Source organism: Excalfactoria chinensis, chromosome 3, assembly GCF_039878825.1.
Source record: "Excalfactoria chinensis isolate bCotChi1 chromosome 3, bCotChi1.hap2, whole genome shotgun sequence".
NCBI classification, from domain to species: Eukaryota; Metazoa; Chordata; class Aves; order Galliformes; family Phasianidae; genus Excalfactoria; species Excalfactoria chinensis.
The window spans coordinates 103,274,558-103,296,445 of record NC_092827.1 but is presented as its reverse complement, the minus strand read 5'-3'; the positions used below and the strand labels follow the sequence as shown (position 1 = coordinate 103,296,445).

General features: G+C 40.5%; 3 protein-coding genes across 6 annotated transcripts in view; 2 read left to right on the top strand and 1 right to left on the bottom strand.

Moving 5' to 3' along the window:
• The window catches only part of PUS10 (pseudouridine synthase 10), a 33,205-nt gene extending 30,319 nt beyond the window's left edge, over positions 1-2,886 (bottom strand). The window contains exons 1-2 of one of the 3 annotated variants that reach the window (XM_072331540.1): positions 2,520-2,886; positions 740-1,021 (exon numbers count right to left, since the gene is read on the bottom strand). In XM_072331540.1, coding sequence (XP_072187641.1) covers positions 740-1,021; positions 2,520-2,645 — 408 coding nt within the window. In that variant the 5' untranslated portion in view covers positions 2,646-2,886. The remainder of the gene's footprint in view (positions 1-739; positions 1,022-2,519) is intronic. The other 2 variants (XM_072331542.1, XM_072331541.1) reach the window with 2 other exon arrangements.
• Positions 2,887-2,911: 25 nt separating this feature from the next.
• On the top strand, positions 2,912-9,675 carry PEX13 (peroxisomal biogenesis factor 13). The gene is made up of 4 exons (XM_072331543.1): positions 2,912-3,137; positions 5,141-5,838; positions 6,261-6,386; positions 6,959-9,675. Exons 1-4 carry the CDS (start codon positions 3,064-3,066, stop codon positions 7,252-7,254), a joined length of 1,194 nt encoding a protein of 397 aa, XP_072187644.1. The 5' UTR covers positions 2,912-3,063; the 3' UTR covers positions 7,255-9,675.
• Positions 9,676-10,235: 560 nt separating this feature from the next.
• Positions 10,236-21,888, top strand: part of SANBR (SANT and BTB domain regulator of CSR) — a 28,628-nt gene continuing 16,975 nt past the window's right edge. The window contains exons 1-5 of one of the 2 annotated variants that reach the window (XM_072333433.1): positions 10,236-10,456; positions 15,178-15,343; positions 16,165-16,351; positions 20,020-20,113; positions 21,025-21,263. In XM_072333433.1, the coding sequence (XP_072189534.1) occupies positions 15,194-15,343; positions 16,165-16,351; positions 20,020-20,113; positions 21,025-21,263 (670 nt within the window). In that variant the 5' untranslated portion in view covers positions 10,236-10,456; positions 15,178-15,193. Of the gene's footprint in view, positions 10,457-10,804; positions 11,043-15,177; positions 15,344-16,164; positions 16,352-20,019; positions 20,114-21,024; positions 21,264-21,888 lie in introns of those variants that run through there. The other variant, XM_072333435.1, reaches the window with a different exon arrangement.

Sequence of the window (21,888 nt, the reverse complement as noted above, 5' to 3'; positions counted from 1 at the left end):
CAAAAAAGAAAGAAGCATCCAATAATTCAACAGAATCTATGTAGTATGCTCTCTTAGCCCTAGTTATTAATGTTATTAAACCAAATTTGTTTATATTAAAGCTCAGTCAAACATCTCAAATGCAACTGGAATTTTTAGCTAATATTTTGGTTTGTCACATAAGCAACTGTATTGCTCAGAGATGACATCTGCAATACGCATTATGTTCATACTCTCTCTTAACTCCTCTTTTCTTCATTATCTGCAAAGCTGTACCACCAAATACATTTTTTTCTTTTGTGGCTTTCTAAATATTGCTATATTGTAAAGAAATACTCCTGTGTTAGAAACAGACAGTTAAATTAAACAGCACAGAATCTGATGACTCCTCATATTGCCCTTACACAGCAAAAAGAGGAGAGAGATTCATTTACAGTGAGGTTTCATTTGAACTCTAAACTCCTAACCTGATTACAAAAATACGCTCCTGTCTGTTATTCCACTACAGGTATATCTGCATGGTCACACATTTTATTTCCCAGCTACAAAACAGGTGTGCAAATACTATGTCAGTGAGCAGTATGTAGCTGAATGGCACCATCTACAACTTAAATATTCAACACAAGAAAATGTTTCATTTTGGTTTGCTCTCTCTCTCAATTGTTTAACTGTACAGTGTTTCTAATCACCAGATATATACTGCAGGCCCTAACATACAAAAACTCCTAAAAAAATATACTTGTAGATTAAGATTATTTACCTTTTTAACAAAGTCAGTCTCGCAGAACTCCTGAAGAATTCCCAAACAGACATTGCAAACCTCTACAGCTGAGTTCTCCGCAGCTAAGTTCTGCACAGCAGCATTATTATCATTAACCAAAGGAATCTGACTGAGCACTCCATTCTGGTTCAGATCATCAGGCCCTCCTTCTGCATGTCCAAGTCTGAATCGCTTACAAGGTGGATCCGCTACATCAAAGCAAGCTGTATCTTCTTTTTCTTGATTACCTTTCAGGAATTGTTTCAAATCCTTCATCAAATCCTAACACAAACAGAGGGGTTTTACTGTTGTTGACTTTTCCTCTCTAATTCAGTGCTGTAAAAAGCACTTACAAACACAGGTCTAAAAAGCAGAAGAAACCACCTGTAGCTTTAGCCTTTGTGTATGTAATTAGCAACTTGTAAAATATACCAAAAGACAGTCGCACAATAAAAAACAAAAGCTCCAATCTGTACTTCTGTCAAAACATTATCCCCCCAAAAAATAATAAATTTTGCTTAACAGACTTCTTTACTTTCCAAGAACACTGGAAACATTTTAAAGACCGACTTGCAGAAACGCATTTATCTTTGTCACTGTTCAAGGAAAATATGTGTTTATTGCCTTTTTGCCATTTCTTACCTAAGAATTTAATCCTCCAACACTGATAGCCCACACAACAAAGACAGTTGGCTACCACAGTATGAGAAGAAAATTAGAGCAGATAAATGCGATAGAGAAATTAAACACACACAACAAAGTACATGTCTCATTCATTCATGTAATGAGAAGTTTATGAATATTCATGAATGTGCTGGTGAGGAGAGAGAATTAACCATATATCTGAAATTTAGGAAGGATGAAAGGTAGAGGTAACACACAGGTCAGAAAAAAAAAGATTTATTAAAACATCTTCAGTGACAGCATTTACTATGTTGTTGCAACTCAGATGAAAATTGGATAGAGCTGCAAAAGAATGATATATGGCACACAGAACAAACACTTCTCAACAGATTGATTAAAAATGAAAGAGGATAAGGAAGAAAGACGTGGAAGAATTCTAGAGAGTCTAAACTTGGGTGCAAGTGAAATAATCAAGGCAAACACTGTAACACAAGCATAAAGACATCATTAGGGTAGATACACAGAAATAATAGGCCTACATAATGAGAACTCTAAGAATCAACGTGGTGGAGGAGCAAATAGCCAAAAACAATTTGAGAAGTGAGTAATACAAAGACACAGGAAGACTGATGGTGCACAACTGGGAAAAAAATTAAGAACGCTGAATTTCAGCAGGATGGTCAGCTAAATAGGGTGCCTAACACTGCTTGAATTAAAGCAGAGGATCAACTGTGCCATTCTTCTGCTACAACCCTCTGCCAATTCTGCTGGAAGATGGAAGAAATTTGAGGCAAGAAGAGAAAGCCCCCAATCAGCTGCAGTGACCCACAGCCCCTTTGCTACTTATTGTATTAAAGGAAAAACGGAGGGGACTGTCACAGATACACTGCTTGAGTGATAGAGCCATGCTGTGCAGAAGTTGCTCTGTCCTGTTTACAGGGTTTTCCTGGGAATACACAGCACCTTAACGACCCTAACACCAAACTCACGGGAATTCTTATGCTACAGCACTACTGTAATTTCTCACACTTGCACAGAGCTTTCCCCGCAGGCAGTGTCCAAGAATAAAAACAACATCCTTCTCCTCCAAGCAGTGTACAAAATAATACTGCATTCATACGGCCACGTGTTCTAATCAGAAATACAAAGAACAAACCTTGTATGGATGTCTATAAAGCGTCTGTGATCCCACACGGCAGAACCTGAGAATACATCGCGGGCATGTGCCAGCACCCAGTAACAGCTGAACAATCGGTCTGTCCTTTTCTGTTAGAGAAGACATGCTGATAACACTAATATTGACGGTAATAAATAAAGAGGCTACCGATCAACGCAACTCAGCAAATCGACAGTAAAAGAATTCATTCAGCTCCCAGGGAGGTACCCGTGGCGCTGCTATGGCGACAGAACCCCGTAACCCCACAGGCTACAGCAGGCCGGCGCACGGCACGACGCACAGCCCGGAGGCGCACACAACGCTCCGCGCAGGGCCGCGCCGAGCAGGCGACACGAGCGGCAAAGCCACTGCGGCGCGGGGCGGAGCGCGTCGATAGGAGCGGAGGGCGGAACACGGAACGCGGTGCCGGAAGGCCGCCGGCTCGATCGCTCGGCGCTGCGGCGGCCCGCCTGCCGGGGGCGGGCGGAGGAGCGCGGCGGGCCGGAGCGGGCCGGGGCTAGAGCGGGGCTACAGCGAGGCGGGGATGGCTTCGCAGCCGCCGCCTCCCAAGCCCTGGGAGAACCGGCGATTAGTGGGCAGCGTGGCGCCCGCCTTCCAGTGAGTGTGTGCCACTGGCCCGGGCCTCTCTGCACCCAGCGGGGTCGGCCCTGCGGGCGGCCGAGCTCAAAGGTCGGGCCTAGCCCGTCAGCGCGGCGCTGGCCGAGCGGGGCCCTAAGACTTGGTCGGGCCTGGGAGCTGAGGGGCGGGTTGTGCGCGGGTCGGCATGGGGCCGTTCACCCCGCTTCTTGGGGAGGTGTATAGAAGAGTGGGGGGAACCTCCTGCGGATCTTCGTCAGCAGGAAGGGTTCTGTGGGCTCAAAGCCAGTCTACGGAAAGTCGAGGGTTTAACGAGGTGGAGGTTGACGTGTTAGCAAAGCTGGGTGCGTTGCCACAAGTGGAAAAAACGCTGTCGTTCGTACCTGAGGGTTGCAAAGCCACGGAGTGTGTGCTCCCCGTGGGAGTGGGGCTGTGTGCGGTTGATCCTGGCAGTGGAAACGATGAGTGTGTATTTGTTGAACTGGTGCTGGGCTCCTCCAGAAGGCAGAATGTACTTCACTGGGAAGGATACTGTGCAGAAAGAGTTGGCAAATGAATTTTAATCAGAAGTCAAGGAAAGCTTGATGGCTGAAGATGAGTCTTGTTTTCCTCTTGGTGCTGTTGATTGCAATTAGGGTGAGCTGAAACTGGGCAAAAGGTTACCTCCAAACTGAACTTTCAGGAAGAACTATGCTTTCACTGCAGGCTAAAGCTTGCTGAGCAAGAGGGTTGATGTTAAGTTTTCTTGGTGAGGTTATCTAGTTCATTTTAATTTACTCCAGGTATCTTAAAATTGAGCTGTCCTAAGCTGGTTTGTGGGGAGGTACCCCCAACTTCTGTGGTAGTACCTTATTTTTACTTCTGCTTTTAACTGTGAAAGTCTAGGTTGGAAGCAACAAACAGTATAAAGATACAAATATTATACTTCGCTTTAGGTAAACCTGTAAGTTTTGCTGTGGGGAAAGTTGTTCCCTATTGTATGTGTAAGTGGTATAGCAGATTGCTTCAATATGGAAAATGGCAGAAGTTGGACAGCTACTTGATAGAATTCAGATGCCGAGTACTTGCGGAGACCTATTTTGTAAGGGCATAGGTAAACTGGCTGAAACTTACAGGCATGCCGAGAGCTAGAAATTCATTAATTTTTATTTTTTTTTAAGTAAATGAGCTCATAATACCTCTTTCTGCCAGCTGTTAACAGTTTTAGTCCCAGTTCAAGTAAGGGGAAGCAGAGAGCCCTAGACTGTTGTGTGTGCTGTAATCATTTGAATTTTCAGTTAGGTCCCACCAGTCACTTCTCCAAGGGTGACTTCAGAGGAGCTGTCTAGCTTCCTTCTTGCTCTACCACTGGCTCGTTATCTAGAAGAAACAAGAACAAATGCTGGAATTAAAGCTTTCAAATTGCAAAATATTCTTGGTAGTGTGTATGAAATGCTCTTTTGCACAGGCAAATGACTTAGGAGTTAAATCAACATCAGGTTGGATGGGTCTAGCCTTAGCATTTTGTGCTTTAGTCTGTACAAGAAAAACAGTCTGTATATATATGTATATATATATATATATATATATGTTTTAGATATGCTGCAATTCTACATTTGCCCCCAGTGGCGCAGTGGTATAAGTTGCTGCTTGCGGCACTGGAGGGCCCGGGTTCAAATCCCCCTGTGGTGCAGGGGGTAGAAGTGCCGCTTCGCTACACAGGGGGCTCAAAACCTGGGAGTTGGACTCGATGATCTCTAAGGTCCCTTCCAACTCGCATGATACTATGATACTATGATACTATGAATATATATATATAATTGATTATTATTATTATTATTATTTTAATGAAAGATTTGTATTTCTTGACAGAAATTTTTACTTCTCACTAACACTGTGCAACAGTATGAATGTTTGGTAACCGGATTCCTCAACCTGGCACTAGCAAAGCGCAGGGTCATATTGATAGCTATTCAAGAATGCTGGAGAAAATGAAAATATAACCTCATTTTGAGTACTTATCTTGGTTGTCTGAATCTGTTTAGGTCTCCTGACTTGGGTGACAACTTGCTGACCAGACCTGGACAACCCACAGTTGCACGAATACCTCCACCTATTTTGCCAAGACCATCACAGCAAACAGGAAGTGGTAGTTTCAGTACTTTAAGGCCAGCATATAGCAGTTCTTTTACTACAGGCTATGGTTCATATGGAACTTCTTTTTATGGAAGCTACAGTCCTTACAGTTATGGATACGGTGGCTTGGGCTATAACCGCTTTCGTACAGATGATATTCCTCCCAGCAGGTTTGTTCAACAGGCTGAAGAGAGCAGCAGAGGTGCATTTCAATCCATTGAAAGTATTGTGCATGCGTTTGCTTCAGTCAGCATGATGATGGATGCTACCTTTTCGGCTGTGTACAACAGTTTCAGAGCTGTGTTGGATGTAGCCAATCACTTCTCCCGCCTCAAAGTACACTTCACAAAGGTGTTTTCAGCATTTGCTTTAGTGAGAACTATAAGATATCTCTACCTGCGTCTACAGCGATTACTGGGTCTGCGGAAGAGCTCCGAGAATGAGGATTTGTGGGCTGAAAGTCAGGGGACAGTAGCTCGTGTTGGTCTTGAAGACAAGGCAGCTAACTCGGCAAAATCCTGGCCTATTTTTTTGTTCTTTGCTGTTATTATGGGAGGCCCCTATCTGATTTGGAAACTACTTTCTACATACAGTGATGAAGAATCAGGTAAAGATGATCTGCAGCATGAGAGAATCATGAAAAGTATAGAGTATATTGTTCACTTAGTTATCATGTGTATAGAGATTAAACTTAGACTTTGGTAATAGAAGTGTGTAGATTCTGGGGTACAGCACTGAATTTTAAGCAGTGTTTAAATAGCTTAGTGTGGATCTGAGATTCGGTTTCATGGTACACTTTATGTGACTCCAAAGTTGTGATTCCTTTCTATTAAATGTGGCAGGTGGAGAAGAAGGAAAAGCTATTGGTTAACTCACCAAATGTTGTCTTTGTCTCCCATCAGTTCTCTGTTAGAGAAGCAAAGAAATTAAGGTGTCTTGTGTTTGGTTTAAAAACCAAAAACAGACAAACCGAAAATCCCATCTATTAAATTCAAAGCCAGTAACTTCTTAATTTCTTTTCGGAAACAGTTTCTAGTAACTGGGCAAGTGGAGAAGATGATCATGTAGTTGGAAGAGCAGAATATGACTTCAGTGCACTCTCAGAAGAGGAAATTTCCTTCCGTGCTGGTGACATTCTAAAATTAGCACCCAAAGGTAAGTTTTCAATTTGCAGTTTGTTTTCTAATCATATGTGAAATAAGTTGTGTGGTATGATTCTGAAGTTGTGTGTTTTTGAGGGTAGGGAGGGGGAGAAAGAGCAGGGGGAAAAAGTAAGAATGCAAAAACAAAACACATTTTGACCCAAGTTTTCATACCTGCTGATTTTTATTTTTTTTTCATTTGTTATTACATGCACTGTAATAAAACTTATTAAATAGTTTTGTTCAACTTCCCTAAAGTATGACGCAGCCTAAAGTTACTCAGGGAGTATTCTGTAGTTACCTTTGAGGCTATCTTTTTTTTGTATTTGCTATACAACTGTAAAAATCCTTAGGCATTTGTATTATGGTGGTGTCAACAATTTCAACTTCACAGCACACTTCAGAACATCTCATCAATGCAGATCCTTGTCATTTCTCTTGTGTAGTAATTTGTGTTTCCCTTTTATCACAGAGTTATTTTCTCTGTGTGATTAGCTGTGCTCTGCCTTCTCGTGTATTTGTGCCTCAACTGCAGTATATTTTGAATTGCTTTGTAACTTAGTGCTTTTGCATTTTCTTTTTTAGATCAACAACCCAAAATCCGTGGTTGGCTTTTGGCTAGTTATGATGGTCAAACAACAGGACTTGTACCAGCTAATTATATCAGAATACTGGGCAAAAGAAGAGGTAGGAAAGCAGCGGACCTGGAAAGGATTACAGAGCAACGTCCATCCTTCACTGGGATGCCTGCTAGAGGATCCACTGCTGCTGTGACTTTAGAGGAACAGGAAGCTGCTTTTGACTCTGTTTTTGTAGGAAGTAATAAAGTTCCTGTTGCATCTGATTCCACTGCAGTTAGTGGAGAGAAACAGGAACTCTAATGCACTTTTTCTCAACAAAGTAACTGAATGGTGTTTTATTGATAAAACTTAGGGTATGTTTAAAATCTGTGTTGTAGTAGAACACTGATAGGCCTGTACCAGACTGGTGAAAGGATGGAGAAATTCTTGCTCAAATTTATATTATTTCTTTTTGATTCACTTAAGGCTGTGTTTTAGTGACTACCACACTACCTTGCAGCAGCTATAAGATCTGGAGCCAAAAATAATCGAGGTGTTCATAACAAAGCAAACAAACAAGGAAATAAGGGCGGGCCTGTTCTCATTAAGTAGACAAACTGTTGATAAAATCTAGAAATCAATGTTCAGTCTTCATTGGAATGTAACTTGACAAGATGCCACTTCAGCTGATGTGCAAAGGAAAAGTAAATTTCTGTGAGAAGTTGTCCGGAACTGGTGGCTGAGGACAATAGTAACAGTACTTTGTTTCCCTATAAGAATTGCAAGAGGTGTCACAGTCAGACCACTACAAGATCTCAATTGCTTGCTTTTGGTAAGAAGTATGGCTTCTGTCATAAAGACTTAGCTTGCTCTTTTTTTTTTTTTTTTTTTAAATAAAAATAGTGATTACGAGAAAGAGAAGGAGGTACAGTAAGGGGAGGAGATTGGAAATTAAAAAAAAAAAAACAACAAAAAAAAGCAAAGAGGCTTTGTTTATTAAAATAACATTAGAATAAAGGGCATCATTTAGTCAAGCACTCTCCAGGTTGCTTATTTTTATTCCCTTCTATGGTATGCTAATTTAGCATCACTTCTAGCTGTTTTGTGTTGTAGCCTATTAACTGCCTGTCAGTACCTATCAACTACCACATCTCTTCCATTTTTTGGTTTATATTTGTTTTTAAAGAATATCAAAATATCCTGCATTTTAGTGCAATAGTAACGCTGTGGAGAGTCAGGAGTATACAGAATTCCAATGAGTGGCAAAGAAAATGTAAACTTTCATACTTAGTTGTCTCAGTTAGCTACGTTCTTGGAGGTACATATTTACACTGACATTCAGGTAGTAAATGTTACATCAGCCCATAAAGGTTGAGAGCTCTTATTTATCAAGAGCCATAGAAGCATTAAGACTGTTCAGAGTGTGTAGTATTTTATTCATATTGGCATTTGAGAATTCTGTATTGAAATACAATTTTTCTTAATGAAGAAGAGAGAAAACTTTTTTCTTGTAGAGTATATATATACACACTCATTCTAAAGGTTAGAGGAGTGGATAAACTTATGAAAACTTGTTTTTACTGTTAAAATAGAGTTTTTATTTTCAAGACAGAAAAAGTAGGATACATGCTTTTTCTTAACTGATCCAGTAGTTTCAGTTTGTTTCTGCAAAGATCTTCAACATCCAGTATGTATTTAAGCAAAGCTTTGTGTTTACACTTTAATACTTTAATTGAATTTGTTGTCCTTATCCTTAGAATTGTCAACAAAACTGACAAGAAAAATTAAGGAGAGCATATTTTTATTGAGGTAGAGTGACTGAGAAGGAGCATCTTATGCTGGATCCTCAGATTTTAAAGTAAACTCTGAGTGCCTGTTGACAGAGCAAGAATAACTGGCTGTGGTCAGGTGTTGGGAGATACCATTTTTATCTTTCAAACTACTAATTCTAAGTTGAATTCAGTTTTTCACATTTTCAGACATACTGTTTTGAAAACAGTAGAAAAACAGGTTGTTAATATTTGTCTTTACAGCAGTTCAACTTTTGTCTACCGTCCACTGTTATAACTGTATCTGCTAAAGGTTTTGATTCTTTCAGTCTTATGATTTCTTTAATCATAAAAAAGAAGGAAGACAAAGCAATGAACTAAGTTATTTAGGTGTAGAAGGGCGTTACAATTAAGTATATGCACGTGTGTTTTAAGATTCAAATTTTGCTTTTTACACATGCAAACTAGTGTCAGGGAAAGGCCTGAATCATACAGTTCCATTGGAAAATAGGTATGTCAGCCTATGGGGAAAATCTAAATGAGCGCTGATTGAAAAAGAGCAGCCTGCTCTCAAGACTTCCCCATCTTTAGAAAAGTGAGAAGGCTGAAAGGAGCAGGTGTAGCTCCAACAGGAGTAGGCGGAAGAGAAGATTAGGAAAGCAGTCGACTCTTATCCTAATACCTCTACCTTCTATGTTACTCTTATGTTATTCTTTGGAACTATTTATATACTTGGCATAGAAGGCTGTAACAGGCCTATCACATTTGCATATATATAAAATTTTAGTTTATTCTCACTTTAGTGTCATTGATTCCCAGGTTTTAGCCATTTTCTGCTTGAATACTGTATGAACTAATGACGGCTGCCGCTTTTGGCTGGTTCTCTGGGTGCTAGCAGGATGTGAGTGTTCACATGTTCAAAGCTTTGCTCAGGTTTCTGAAGAATAAATTAAAAATACTCCTCTTGTCTAGTAGAAGTTTCTGAAATTGGTGATATTACTGGTGATAGGAGGGGAACGCTTCATTTTCCACAACACAGATATCATTAACCCATTTTCATCTGCGCAGCCGTGGGCACGCGTTGGGCTTTGCCAATGCTTGCGGCCTGCAGGTCCGTCGTTGTGTCCGCAAGCGCTAACGTGCGCTTCTGCTTGCTTTCTGACGCTGGTTCTTGTGCGCTGCGTCCTCCCTACGGAGCTTCCTTCCGCTCTGTCGCCCCGGCTGAGCCCGGCGCGGGCGGAATAGCGTCGATGACCAGAAGACGGCGTCGCTCCGGGCCTGGGGCCGCGTATCCAGGCGACCGGACGCTGCGTGCGAGACTAGAGAGGGCGCCGCCGCTGCACTGCGACAGGGCGCGGCCTCCGGGAAGGGCGGCTCCTCCGCCGCGACACATCGCGGGAAGCTCCGCCCCCGCTCCTCCCGGACACGCTATTGGTTGGCACCGGCGGAGGGGGGCGGAGTCTCATCACCCGTCCGGCGCCGGTTGGCTGTGAGCCGCTCCCGCCTCCTCATTCCCGCTTCTCAGAAGGTGGCGCTGGGCGGTGCCGGTGGCCGTGGTGGCCGGCATTCGGCTTGGCGGCTTAAGGCGCTGCGGGCTGCCGCTGCTGCTGGGGTCGGCGCCGTCCCGCCGGCTCCTCTGGAAACGGCTCTTTTCTTCCGTCTGTCCGCTCGTTCTGCGCTCCGGCGGACGTTTCGCCCAGGAGGAGCAGCCGCCGTCCTCCCCGCTACTTTGCGCTGGCCTGGGAGCCCGCCAGGTAACCCTGCTCCGGTGCGGCTGTGGAGGGCCGGGTCCCTCAGCGGGAAGGCTGCCCCCGACGGAACCCCTTATTGTTATCCACGGAAACGCCTCGTACCTTGGGTTTATCGCTGAGCTCCTCGCTGCTGCTGTTATTTTGTTTGGAATGAGTGGATAAAAGGTTATTTGGGATTCGGTTAGGTCTGAGAGTTTTGTGGTGTTTTTGAGTAAGTGTTATCCCTGCACGGTGATGTGTATGTGATTTTGTTACAAGCAAAATGTGTAAAACTTGCTGCATTTGTTCCTTTAAATCATAAACCCTCACTATAGCAAAATAACTGCTTTTCTTTCTTTGATCCTGTTGTAGGAAGAGGTGATATATGGAATACTGGTGTTATTAGTACCTGTACTCAAGTTTATTTTATATCTCAAGACCAGTTGATTCTTGGTGCTCCATCACTTACTCGTTGCTGTGGATTCGTAAACCGGATTCAACATGCCCAGAAATTAGAGTAAAGAGGGGGGCTTTGTGTCCTTTAACCGCCTAATTTACCTCTGGTGTGTACCTGTCCTCACCTGGTAATTCTGTACACCAGATGCTGCAGGTATTCAGTGGCTTAACTTTAGTTGGTTGTTGTGTGTCTGTACACTGGTGAAATTTCTAAATTACCACAGTGGCACCATCTTAATGCTGTAATGATAAGGGCTTTAGGGACTCAAATGTGGGGGCTGATTTACCTGTTCTTCGTAGCAGCATCTGTATTAGTTGGAAATTTGGAACTTGCATGCCTTCATTCTTTAGCTGTTCGACATGCTTTGCAGTACATTTCATTTAGATGGAATTGCCAGACTGCTGTGACTTTAATCTATTTCACTTACCTTTCTAAAAAAAAGGTCTTTAGCCCAATGCTGTAGTTTGTGGTGTTTTCGCTTTGTTTAAATCTTGTGAACATAGGGAACCTGAGCATTAACTTAGCATGCTGTCATTTCTTTGAATTTCTGATGGTTTCATTTTGCTGGCCTTCTGAGAGAATGAAGGTTTATAATTACCTGCAAATTTTGTTTCTAGTAATAGCAACAACAAAAACCACCTGCTGGAATGGAGTCTACAGTCAGAAACAAAATCAGTGCTTCTTTAATGTCTTTGTCTCCTCTTTTAGCTACGTGGACAGAAAGCTATGCAAAAGAAACTCCTACCTGTAGTATTCCTTGAGTAATAGGGAGTTAGTTAAATCTGCTGCGGTCCTGAAATTCTCTATGATTCTCACTTTATATGTTAAAATTCAAGTGACTTTTAGATTCTGCTATTTATGTGATCTTCATAAGGTACTTCAGGAAAGTCTAAAGCAGTCTCCAAGTACGGGTCCTTACTAAACTCTCTGGCTGGGTGCTAGTTAATTATGGAAGTCTTGGTTAAAGCCATCAGTTTTCTCTCAGAATATACTAAAACAGGACTTGGAACTCCTCCTGTGTTCCCTTTTCTCAAATGTAAAATGCATTTAAATAAACATGCGGGGTTTTGTTTTCCCAGTTATTTGGACTGCATTTTATAATGCATTCCGTGCTTACGTTTTGTTCTGATGCTTGATGCTCATTTAATACCTATGGTGTAGCTCCAAGGTTTTGATGGAGTTAGAGATACAACTTTAAGTTCAGCCCTTCCCCCAGCAGTTTTAATCTTGAGAGTAGATACAGTACAAGTTTGTGTAATTCACACCTATCTTTAACTACAGCAGATGTTATTTTTTAGAATCATAGAATCACAAGGTTGGAAAGGACCTACAAGATCATCTAGTCCAACTGAATCAATCCACCAATCGTAATGGTTTAATGCTAATATATAGGACTGTGATATCCAGTGGTTGGTGAATGGGCATGTCTTTTATGTAGTTGACTGTAGGGGTAGAAGCATCTAGCCAAAGTGTATGACTGACGCTTGGGATAAAATAGTGTGCTTGCTAGAGCATGATAGCAGAGCCATGGCAGCAAGTCAGTAGGAGTAATGGTCTGGTTGGTGTGCATACGAGCAAGGGAAGAGACCTGAGATGGAACCTAGTAATATTTTTGCTTGATCAGGTTGTTATTACGTGGTCTTTTACACAGTGGTTTTGGATTTTTTGTTTTTTTGTGATTGTTTTTGTTGTTGTTGTTGTTTCAGTTACAGATCCTTTTGTGGAATCCCAAGTTTTATCTTGGCTCAGATAAGAGGTGATCAGGTTCTGCTCTGTGTTAGTAACTTGGACCTGGAAAAAGCAGCTCTTGCTGCTGCACTGTATTTTCCTTATTGTCTTGTTCTGACTTGCACTTCCATTTGTAAGTTAGGGAAAGACTTTACAGCATCATATTGTTTTCTCATCCAGGAACACACTTTCTTCTAGACTGCACTTAGAGTGTGCTTCTGAAAACTCTTTCTTCTAGAAACATATGTCTCTTGAAGCAACTGTTTGTGGCTTCTTTTTTCACCCCACTTTTTTTTTTTTTTTTTTTTTTTTTTTTTTAATCTTTATTAGCTTACATGCTAATTTGAAATTGTTTTATACTTCTGGAGAGACTGGGGGCTCTCAAGAATTGACTGTGTGGAGGCTGAAAGAAGCCTCACTGGTAGAAACTGGCAAAAGTATTTTATCGTGACTGGCCCAGTGGCTTCATGTATCCTTGGTATTGATTACCTCAGAAGGGGATGTTTTAAGGATCCTGAGGGGTATTGATGGGCCTTTATAATAGCTGCTGTAGAAACAGAAGACGTTAACCAGCTGTCTGTTTTGCCTGGCCTGTCAGAAGATCCGTCTGTTGTGGGGTTGCTGTGAGTGAATGAGCAACAGGTACCAATTGCTACAAAAACAGTGCACAGATGGCAGCACCACACCAGCAGAAGTTCCTTGCTCCCCATTCACAAGCTGATTCGTCAACTAGAGAGTCAGGGAGTGATAAGCAAAACCATTTAATGGCCCCACGTGGCTGGTGTGCAAAGCCAGTGGAGAATGGAGACTGATGGTAGATTACTATGGTCTAAATGAGGTCACACCCCACTGAGTGCTGCTGTGCCAGATATGTTAGAGCTCCAAAATGAGCTGGAATCAAAAGCAGCCGAGTGGTACACCACCACTGATGTTGCTAATGCATTCTTCTCGGTTCCTTTGGCCATAGAATGTAGGCTACAATTTGCTTTCACCTGGAGGGGAGTTCAGTATACCTGGAACTGTTTGCCTTGGGGGTAGAAACAGAGCCTAATGGTTTGCCACAGGTTGATCCAAACCACACTGAAACAGGGCAGTGCTCCCGAGCCCCTGCAGATGATATTGTTGTCTAAGGCAATACAGCAGAGGAAGTTTTTGAGAAAGGAAAGAGGATAATCCAAATCCTTCTGCAAGCCACATCCACTATTAAATGAAACAAAGTGAAAGAACCTGTGCAGGAAATTCAATTCCTAGGTATAAAGTGGCAAAATAGATGTCACATCTCAGCAGATGTGATTAACAAAATTACTGCTCTATCTCTGCCCACTAGTAAGAAAGAAACTCGATCAATTCTAGGCTTGGTCAGTTTTTGGAAAACGCGCATTCCAAACTGTAGTCTCATTGTAAGACCCCTTTCTCGGCTGACTTGGAAAAAGAATAATTTTTCATGGGGTCCTGAGCAGCAGCAGGCTTTTGAACAGATTAAACAGGAGATCACTCGTGCCATGGTCCTGGGATCAGTATGGATGGGACAGGATGTAAAGAACATCCTCTACACTGTTGCTGGAGAGAAAGGTCCCACTTCGAGTTTGTGGCAAAGAGCCCCAGGAGAGAACCAAGGCCAACACCCGGGATTCTGGAGTCAAGTGTATGGGGGTTCCAAAGAACGCTACGCTCCAATTGGGAAGGAGATATTAGCTGCATATGAGGGGATTCAAGCTGCTTGTGAAGTAATTGGTACTTAAATACTTCAAAAGAATAGAACTACATTTAGCACCTCCACTGCCAGTGCTGATCTGGATGTTTAAAGGGAGGGTTCCTTCCACCCGTCATACCACTGGTGCTACTTTGACTAAGTGGATTGTGCTGATTACAGTGAACTCAGATGGGGGAACTTCAGTCATCCAGGAATCATAGAGGTGGTCAGGGACTGGCCTGAAGGTAAAAAGTCTGAAATGTCACCAAGAGAAGATACCATACAATGAATTACCAAAAAATGGAAAGAAATGTGGTCTGTTCTCTGATGGATCATGTCATGTTGTGGGGAAGCATTTCAAGTGGAAATCTGCTGTGTGGAGTCCCACACAACAAGCTGCAGAGGCCACTGAAGGAAAAGAAGAATGAAGCCAGTCTGCAGAGATTAAGGCTGTCCAGCTGGCCTGAGTTGTTGCTGAACAATGCTTTATGTTTATATTGTCTCATGTATGGTGGCAAGTGCTTTTTAGAGGTGGTTACAGCAGTGGGAACAAAGCGACTGGCATATTATAGTTAGTAAACTAAGTTTGTTTTAGTTTGTTTTCCTCCTCAGATCATTACTGCTGTTTTTGTTTCCCTTTCGTTCCCTTTTCCCTCCTTTTTTCAGCTGGTGGGCCTGCTGTCTCCCTGTCATGGATACAGATCTTGAGATTAAACTGTGACAGAAATACAGTCAAGTGTTACTGCTATGGAGGTTATAATACTGTGATGGTTCCCACAGTAACACAGAATACCTTCTGCACTCCATAAGAAGTTAATCTTTAGCAATTGTTGCAGTGAGATTTGATAACAACGTTTTCTCTCCTAGGTGTAAGCAGCAAAAGATGAGTTGTGGTTTTTCAGAAAACAATAACTTTCCGTATGACAACAATCAAATGGTTTTGGATATGATCCTGTGTTCCCTAATTGGTGTTTCACAGCCTATCAACTGGGACAGCGTGGCAAGGCTAGTTCCTGGATATACATCCAAAGAGGTGAATTTACTAATAAAGGAATCTGTATACTTTAAGCAGTATGTAACAAAGAAGATGGCTTCTTTGGGAAAGAGAAAAATTGAATTTGATTTGATTTTATTTTTTTTTTTAATAAGTAATTTATAATCGAAAGAACTGAAAACTTTCAGCAGTAGATTGGAAAAAAAAAATGTTTCTACAAAACACTGAGATTAAGAAATACATTCTGCATTTTATTTGAATAAAAATTATTGGAAAATAGAATTGAAATTGGAATAGGAAGTGAAAACTTATGTATTTAAATTTACCTGGCTAAGATTATTTTCATGGAAAGGGTGGCAGTACCTACTGACTTGAGCTTGTAGGTTACAAAATTGTGATTGGCATTGTAATTCTAAGTGAGAATTCTTATTGTGAAGGAGTGCAGTTGTCTTTCTTGCTTGGTCTTAGCAGATATGGACTGTTCTTTCTTTGATTGGATGGGACTCATAAGTAAAATAATAGGAATTATGAGGAAATTATGGCTGCTTTTAATAATACTTCACAATGCTTTAGATTTAAACAAACAAATCAACTACAAACTAGATAAAATATATATATATAATTTAAGGTCTTCCTTAATCTCCCTTTTGAAGATCAGGCTTAAAATTGTACTTCTTATGTAAAAAAAAAATAATAATAATTGAAACAGGTTCTGTTGTATTTTTTTTTTCTGTACGAGTATGATCAAACTGTTCATGTGCACAAGGCAATATAAAATACAGTATCTGCCTCAATTTATAATTATGAAAAATGTACTGAAAGCTACTGCTTCATTGTCCTATCATTTAATCTTGTGACAGTGTGCAAAGAGGTTTGATGAACTAAGAAGTACTGGAAGTTCACCTGTTGACAACCAGTATAATCCCTTGATGGCTGCTGGTGAGAATCCTGTGGAAACTTTAGCGGTGTACATCAAATCCTCCTTACTTGACACACGGACAGAGTTTCAGGATCCTGCTATTGGGCAGGATTCCATTACTATAACTGGTATGTTTTTAGTTGTTCTGAAATGAATTTGCTTGGGTTATAGTCACTGTGTGCATGCTTTTCTGTGTTGAGTGGTAAGTCCACCCAGGAATAGTCTTTGTCTTTGAATGAGAAAAGTTAAGCATACTTAAAATAATGTGTACGCGAAGTCTCTTTCAGTTAGTTTATGTTGAGACAATGTATGTTTGGATATTTTCAGTAGCTTGCCTTTCTGAAAGGTATGATTCGTGGGAGCATATCAATGATAGAAACTTAGAATCGTTGGAGTTGGAAGGGATGTTTAAAGGTTATCTAGCCCAGCTCTCCTGAAATGAACGGAGACATGCATGACTAGATCAGGCTACCCAGTCCCTGATCTATCCTTGACTTGAAAGCCTCTAGGGATGGGACATCAGCCACAACTCTAGGCAACCTGTTCCAGTGCCTCAGTACCTTCACTGTAAAAGACTTCTTCCTCATATCCAACCTAGATCTTTCCTCTTTAAGCTTGAAGCTATTTCTTCTGGTTCTGTCACCACAGACCCTGCTAAAGTGTCTGTCCCCTTCTTTCCTGTAGGCTTCCCTTTAGATATTGAAAGTTCACCTTGCAGCCTTCTCTTCTCCAGACTGAACAGCCCCAGCTCTTACAGCCTGTCCTTGGGGGACAGTTGTTCTGTCCCTTGGATTGTTTTTGTGGCCCACCTGGACACGCTCTAGCAACTCCATGTCTCTCCTGTACTGAGGACTCCACATCTGGACACAGTACTCCAGGTGAGGCCTCACCAGCACAGAGTAGAGGTGCAGGATCATTTCCCTAACCCTGCTGGCCAAGCAGCTTTTGGTGCACCCCCGGATATGTTTGGCTCTCTGGACTGAGGGTGCATTTTACCCCACTGTCAATGTCATTGATGAAAATATTAAAGAGTGTCGGTCCCATCACTGATTCCTGTGGGACACTGGGTCCCATCACTGATTCCTGTGGGACACTGCTCATCGCTGATCTCTGCCCAGATATTGAGCCATTGACCACCACTCTCTGGGCTCAATCCTGCAACAGTCCACCCATCAATTCCTTAGCCTAAACCCTTCTGCTTAGGATTTTTGGTAGAAAGAGAATTTATTTTATTTTGCATTCTCAGTGGTGTGTTGTTAACTCTGCAAACGGTTGTCATCACAGTAAGCTGTATTATTAAAGTAACTTGAAAGCTTTGTGCAGAAAGGCTGCAAAGACCTTTGAGGACAAACTCTCCTTTCCCAGCAAAAGGCCCTGTGTTTGCCATTGTTCTAACCAGCAAGAAGGAAGTGCAGGAGTTAAAAACATAGTCTGATGACTTTTTGATGCTGGATAGTTTTGCAGTGCCATGCAGTGTGTCTTAGTCAATTATGTATGTCAGCAATACTTTGACAGAAGAGGATCATTCTTAATAGTTGGATTTCAGTGTGTTCTGAGATGTTTTCAGCACCTTGTAGAACTATGCAAATGTGTTGCATGAGAAACTACTTTGCTGGAATAATGAGTGAACAATTTCTGTGTTGCAAGGTGAAAAGTTAGTGAAGTATCAAATAAAATGTTCTCCCTTGCAGTATTTTTTGGCATTGGCTTCTGATTATTTATTTATTTATTTATTTATTTTTGCAGAAGAAAAGTAGCTGTTTGACCTTTGCTGGAGAACAAGTATTTTTAATATAGCTAAGATAAATGATATATGAAAACTGAACATAGAATACATAGACTGGAATTGCTTTTATCAGCTTTCAGTTTTTTACTTGCTAAACACAATATCTGAAATAAATACTTCTTGCATGTGCAGGTGGCTGCTTAGAAGATGATTAGCTTTCCAGTAGGTAGTTAAGTCTGCTCATAGAGCTCTTTAGACATCTAGTGCATATTTTCTTTGTAACTGTTTAATGCATGTACAAAGTATTGATGTAGTTAATTAGTATTAAAGTAGTTACCTTAATGTTTCCTAATAAAAGATAATAGTAGCATGATAGATTCTCTATTGCTTTTTTTCTACCACAGTTTTTGTAACTTGAATAAATTATTTTTTGTTTATATAAAACTTTTTAATATGAAATTAATATTCTTTTTTCCTCATGGTTTGTGGTGAATTCACTCAATATTTGTGAGGTACTAATATAATTCAGAATTAAGGATTTGAGAAAAGTCCATCTGCAAATTGTTTTTTCTTCATTTAATTTCTTCCTTGTGTATTCATGTATACATATTTGGCCAAAAGTGTTTGGCCTGTTTGGATTTGCTTGTAGATTTAGGTAGTAGCAAGTAAAAGTAATCAAACCAAATTCATTTTGAATTGGGTTTTGTTCTTGTTTGAGTGATGAAACCTTATTTATTACTTGCTAATTACAGGGCAAACTACTGCCAAGTCCTTGTGAATGGCAGTTAACAAATATAGAGAACAGACTTACCTAAGTTAGTAGCTATTTCTTAGTAGCTTATTTCTGCTAGCATGGGTCCTCTGCCTGCAGCTGAATGGCTACACTGAAGGCTGTGGCTGACCCAGTCCCTTCCAAGGTTCCCCTAGGGTCTGTCCAGTAACTTTCCCATTTTATTGACTACCTTTCTTTGGTTATGGCTTTACTGAGGCTTAGCTGTGCAAGATGGTAGGCTGTATCTTTGGAGAAAGCTTTGTTCTGCATTTGGTGTGATAACTAATTTTCCAGAAGGCATAACTGTTGTGTTCTGAACTGCGTAGAGCTTCAAAATAATTTCTTTTCACTCTGCTGTTGTAATATAGCCATAAGATAAGAAGAGCTATCTTAGTCTTCTTCAGAATACTTCAGCCTCCTCCATTACACGAGAGGGAGAAGGTGCTTCTGGAACTATGTGATCTTTAAGGTCTCATCTAAATTAAGCCATCACAGTAGGAAAAGTTATTCAAATTGTGAAGCTGGGGTATCTTAGTTCTTGATGCAGAACCCAATAGGTTTATTGACTGGACTTGCTAACCTGCACAGTTTGGTTTTGTTTTTTTTTTGTGTCTGTTACGCTGCCTGTGCGTGTTTGTGGGTAAAAAATTTGAAATAGAACTGAGCATCCCTTTATGCTAGAAGTAGGCTGCATAATGTAGTTCTAGGAAGAGAGAGACTTAATGCTCAGCTTTTTATGAGCATTTTTTTTTATCCCACTGGTTGCTTCAATCCACATATTTATGGAACTTATCAAAAACATATTTAGAGACTTCTTTGCTTTTATTTGGAAGGAGCTTAAAAAAAAAAAAAAAAGAAAAGAAAAAAAGCAAGGATAAGAAGTGGAGGTAGATTCAAGTAGTTATATTCTGACAGTGCATCTTCCTGAAAACAAGAATTTTGATGTGGTCTTGAGACCTATATCCCACAAAGCAGGTGAGAGTTTAAAGAATGGATATATTCCCAAAAACAAATACTAAAGACAGCATGAATGTCATTGCTTTGCATTGACATGGGACTGATCTGCATTTGCAGCCAAGTGTCTGCGTAACCCAGCAATGCTGCTGATTTACACTTATGTTTCACGGTATTCAGAGGCAGGATTTGGATTATCTAGTAAACCTCGTGGTAGCACAATTTATTGCTTATAACTTAACACTGCTCTGCAATGGAAGCTGTACTTCTATTGGATTTCAAAGGTACCAAAAAACAGGTCAGGCATTTTTTATCTAATGCAGCTTTTTTTCCTTATATTTAAGGAAGGTCCAGCACAACCTCCACAAGGAATTGTTCTTCAGAATCTGACAAGGGTCCTGTGCATAAAGATGAAGAAAGCACTGATGAAAGCCAGGGGTAAGAAGGTCCATGTGTATTTGTTATTTGGAGAATTATAATGCTGACAGAAAGTTGTCTAAAGTTCATTTCTACTATCACAATAATAACAACTAGGAGCATCCTGGAAAAATCTATAAGAAATTTTGAATCTTTCTTTTGCAACAGAAATGTTAGGGATTGTTTTGAGAACTTATGGTGGTGGCTTATTTATGAATTTGTCCCTAGTGTTTGCCTGAAAACGATTGATCATTGCAATGATAAGAGTGGGAAACATAAGCAGATATATAAAAAGGAGTAAATAAAGACTGAACAGTTTTACTACTCAGTCAAACTGCCATGCACATCACATGTTTTCCTTACTGTATAAGCATGTTTAGAGTAACATGTTTGACTCCATGTGTAATGGTATTCATCTTTCTGCGGAGGCAGCAAAGACTCATTTTGGCTTTTACCATAATGGTCATTTTAAAAGCAGTTTTAATTTCCACTGATGAAAGTTGTTACTATATGTTATTGTCTTCTGTGCCTCATTAAGTTGCAGTATAATCTGCATATTTTTCACTAAAGTAAAAAAGGGAGAACAAATAAGTTCTTTATATAATTCAAGTATTATCCTTTAACAAAGTAGAGACAAAATAGGGGAACTGAGCTCAAACTTTTTTTCTGTTGATTCTGAACTTTTAAATGGCTCTAGTAAATGGATGATGTGTCAGGGACATGTTTCTCTTTTTCACCTAGTCTCTGTCAGTACTTTCTATTAATAATTAATAACTGCAATGTGTGTTCCATCTGTTAATAAAAGCAGTGACATCAGTGTTGCAATGTGTGATCCAGATTTGAAGGTGAGGTCTTTTGAGTTTTAGCTTTCTTATTGCTCCCTACATGTCCTTGCGGTCCTAATTTGTTTCGTGGCTTACTTTCCTTTTGAGGCCAAATATGGTGATACATGTGTGTGATGAAGCAAAAAACCTCAAAGAAGATTTTGTTTGTCCTCGAGATCTTTTGATTTCTGAAATGAAGTACTTCGCTGACTATCTATCAGTGGATGCCCAGCGCTGGGAAGAAGTGGACATTTCAGTGCACTGTGACGTTCACATCTTTGACTGGTTGATAAAATATGTTAAAAGGAACACCAAAGATGGTGAAGCATATGAAATCCCTGCTTTAGGTAAAATAAAATACATAGAGCATTTGTTATGGAATCATTAATCTTCCATTAGTTCGGAGCATAATTGTTCTGCTACAGTTCAGCCACAGTCTCTTGTTTCTATCTAGCTAGAAAAACTTTTCAGTTGTTAGAAAAATGTTGCAAAAGCAGCCCTTAATGCTTTTGAGGAAACATCCTGGTGGTTGAAGTGGTGAAAAAGATCTGACCTGGTTTGGGATCTGATGGTTTTAATCCAGGTTCTTCAGACCTCTTCTGAACAAAAACAGAGTGGGAGTTTTGCAACAGTGATGATCGTTAGGTTTTGTTTCTCTTCTGTTTCCATTTATACAGTTTCAGTATTTTCTAAAATTTCAATGCAATATGCTAAAACAGTAGAAGAACTTTTCCTATATTGATTTCGGGCATGTTTTTAATATACAAACCTTTTGTTAACATTTAAAAAAAACCAAAAACAAACAATGAACAGAAGATTGTCACAATTATTGCAGTTACAGAGAGGAAAATCTCATCTGGATGTGGTGGCTAGTAATGGAAGTTAATGTTTCTGCTTAATCGCTTAGTCATTGTATCCTTATGAATACACTTTTTACAGTCTTAATAAATGGCAGGTATAGTTGTGTTCTGG

What these genes read in the sequence shown, in the direction of transcription:
- PEX13 (XM_072331543.1), top strand. Translation starts at nt 3,064, where the DNA reads ATGGCTTCGCAGCCGCCGCCTCCCAAGCCCTGGGAGAACCGGCGATTA. An exon ending in ATACAGTGATGAAGAATCAG is followed by an intron (nt 5,839 to 6,260) that starts GTAAAGATGATC and finishes TTTCGGAAACAG; the next exon opens with TTTCTAGTAACTGGGCAAGT. An exon ending in TCTAAAATTAGCACCCAAAG is followed by an intron (nt 6,387 to 6,958) that starts GTAAGTTTTCAA and finishes TTTCTTTTTTAG; the next exon opens with ATCAACAACCCAAAATCCGT.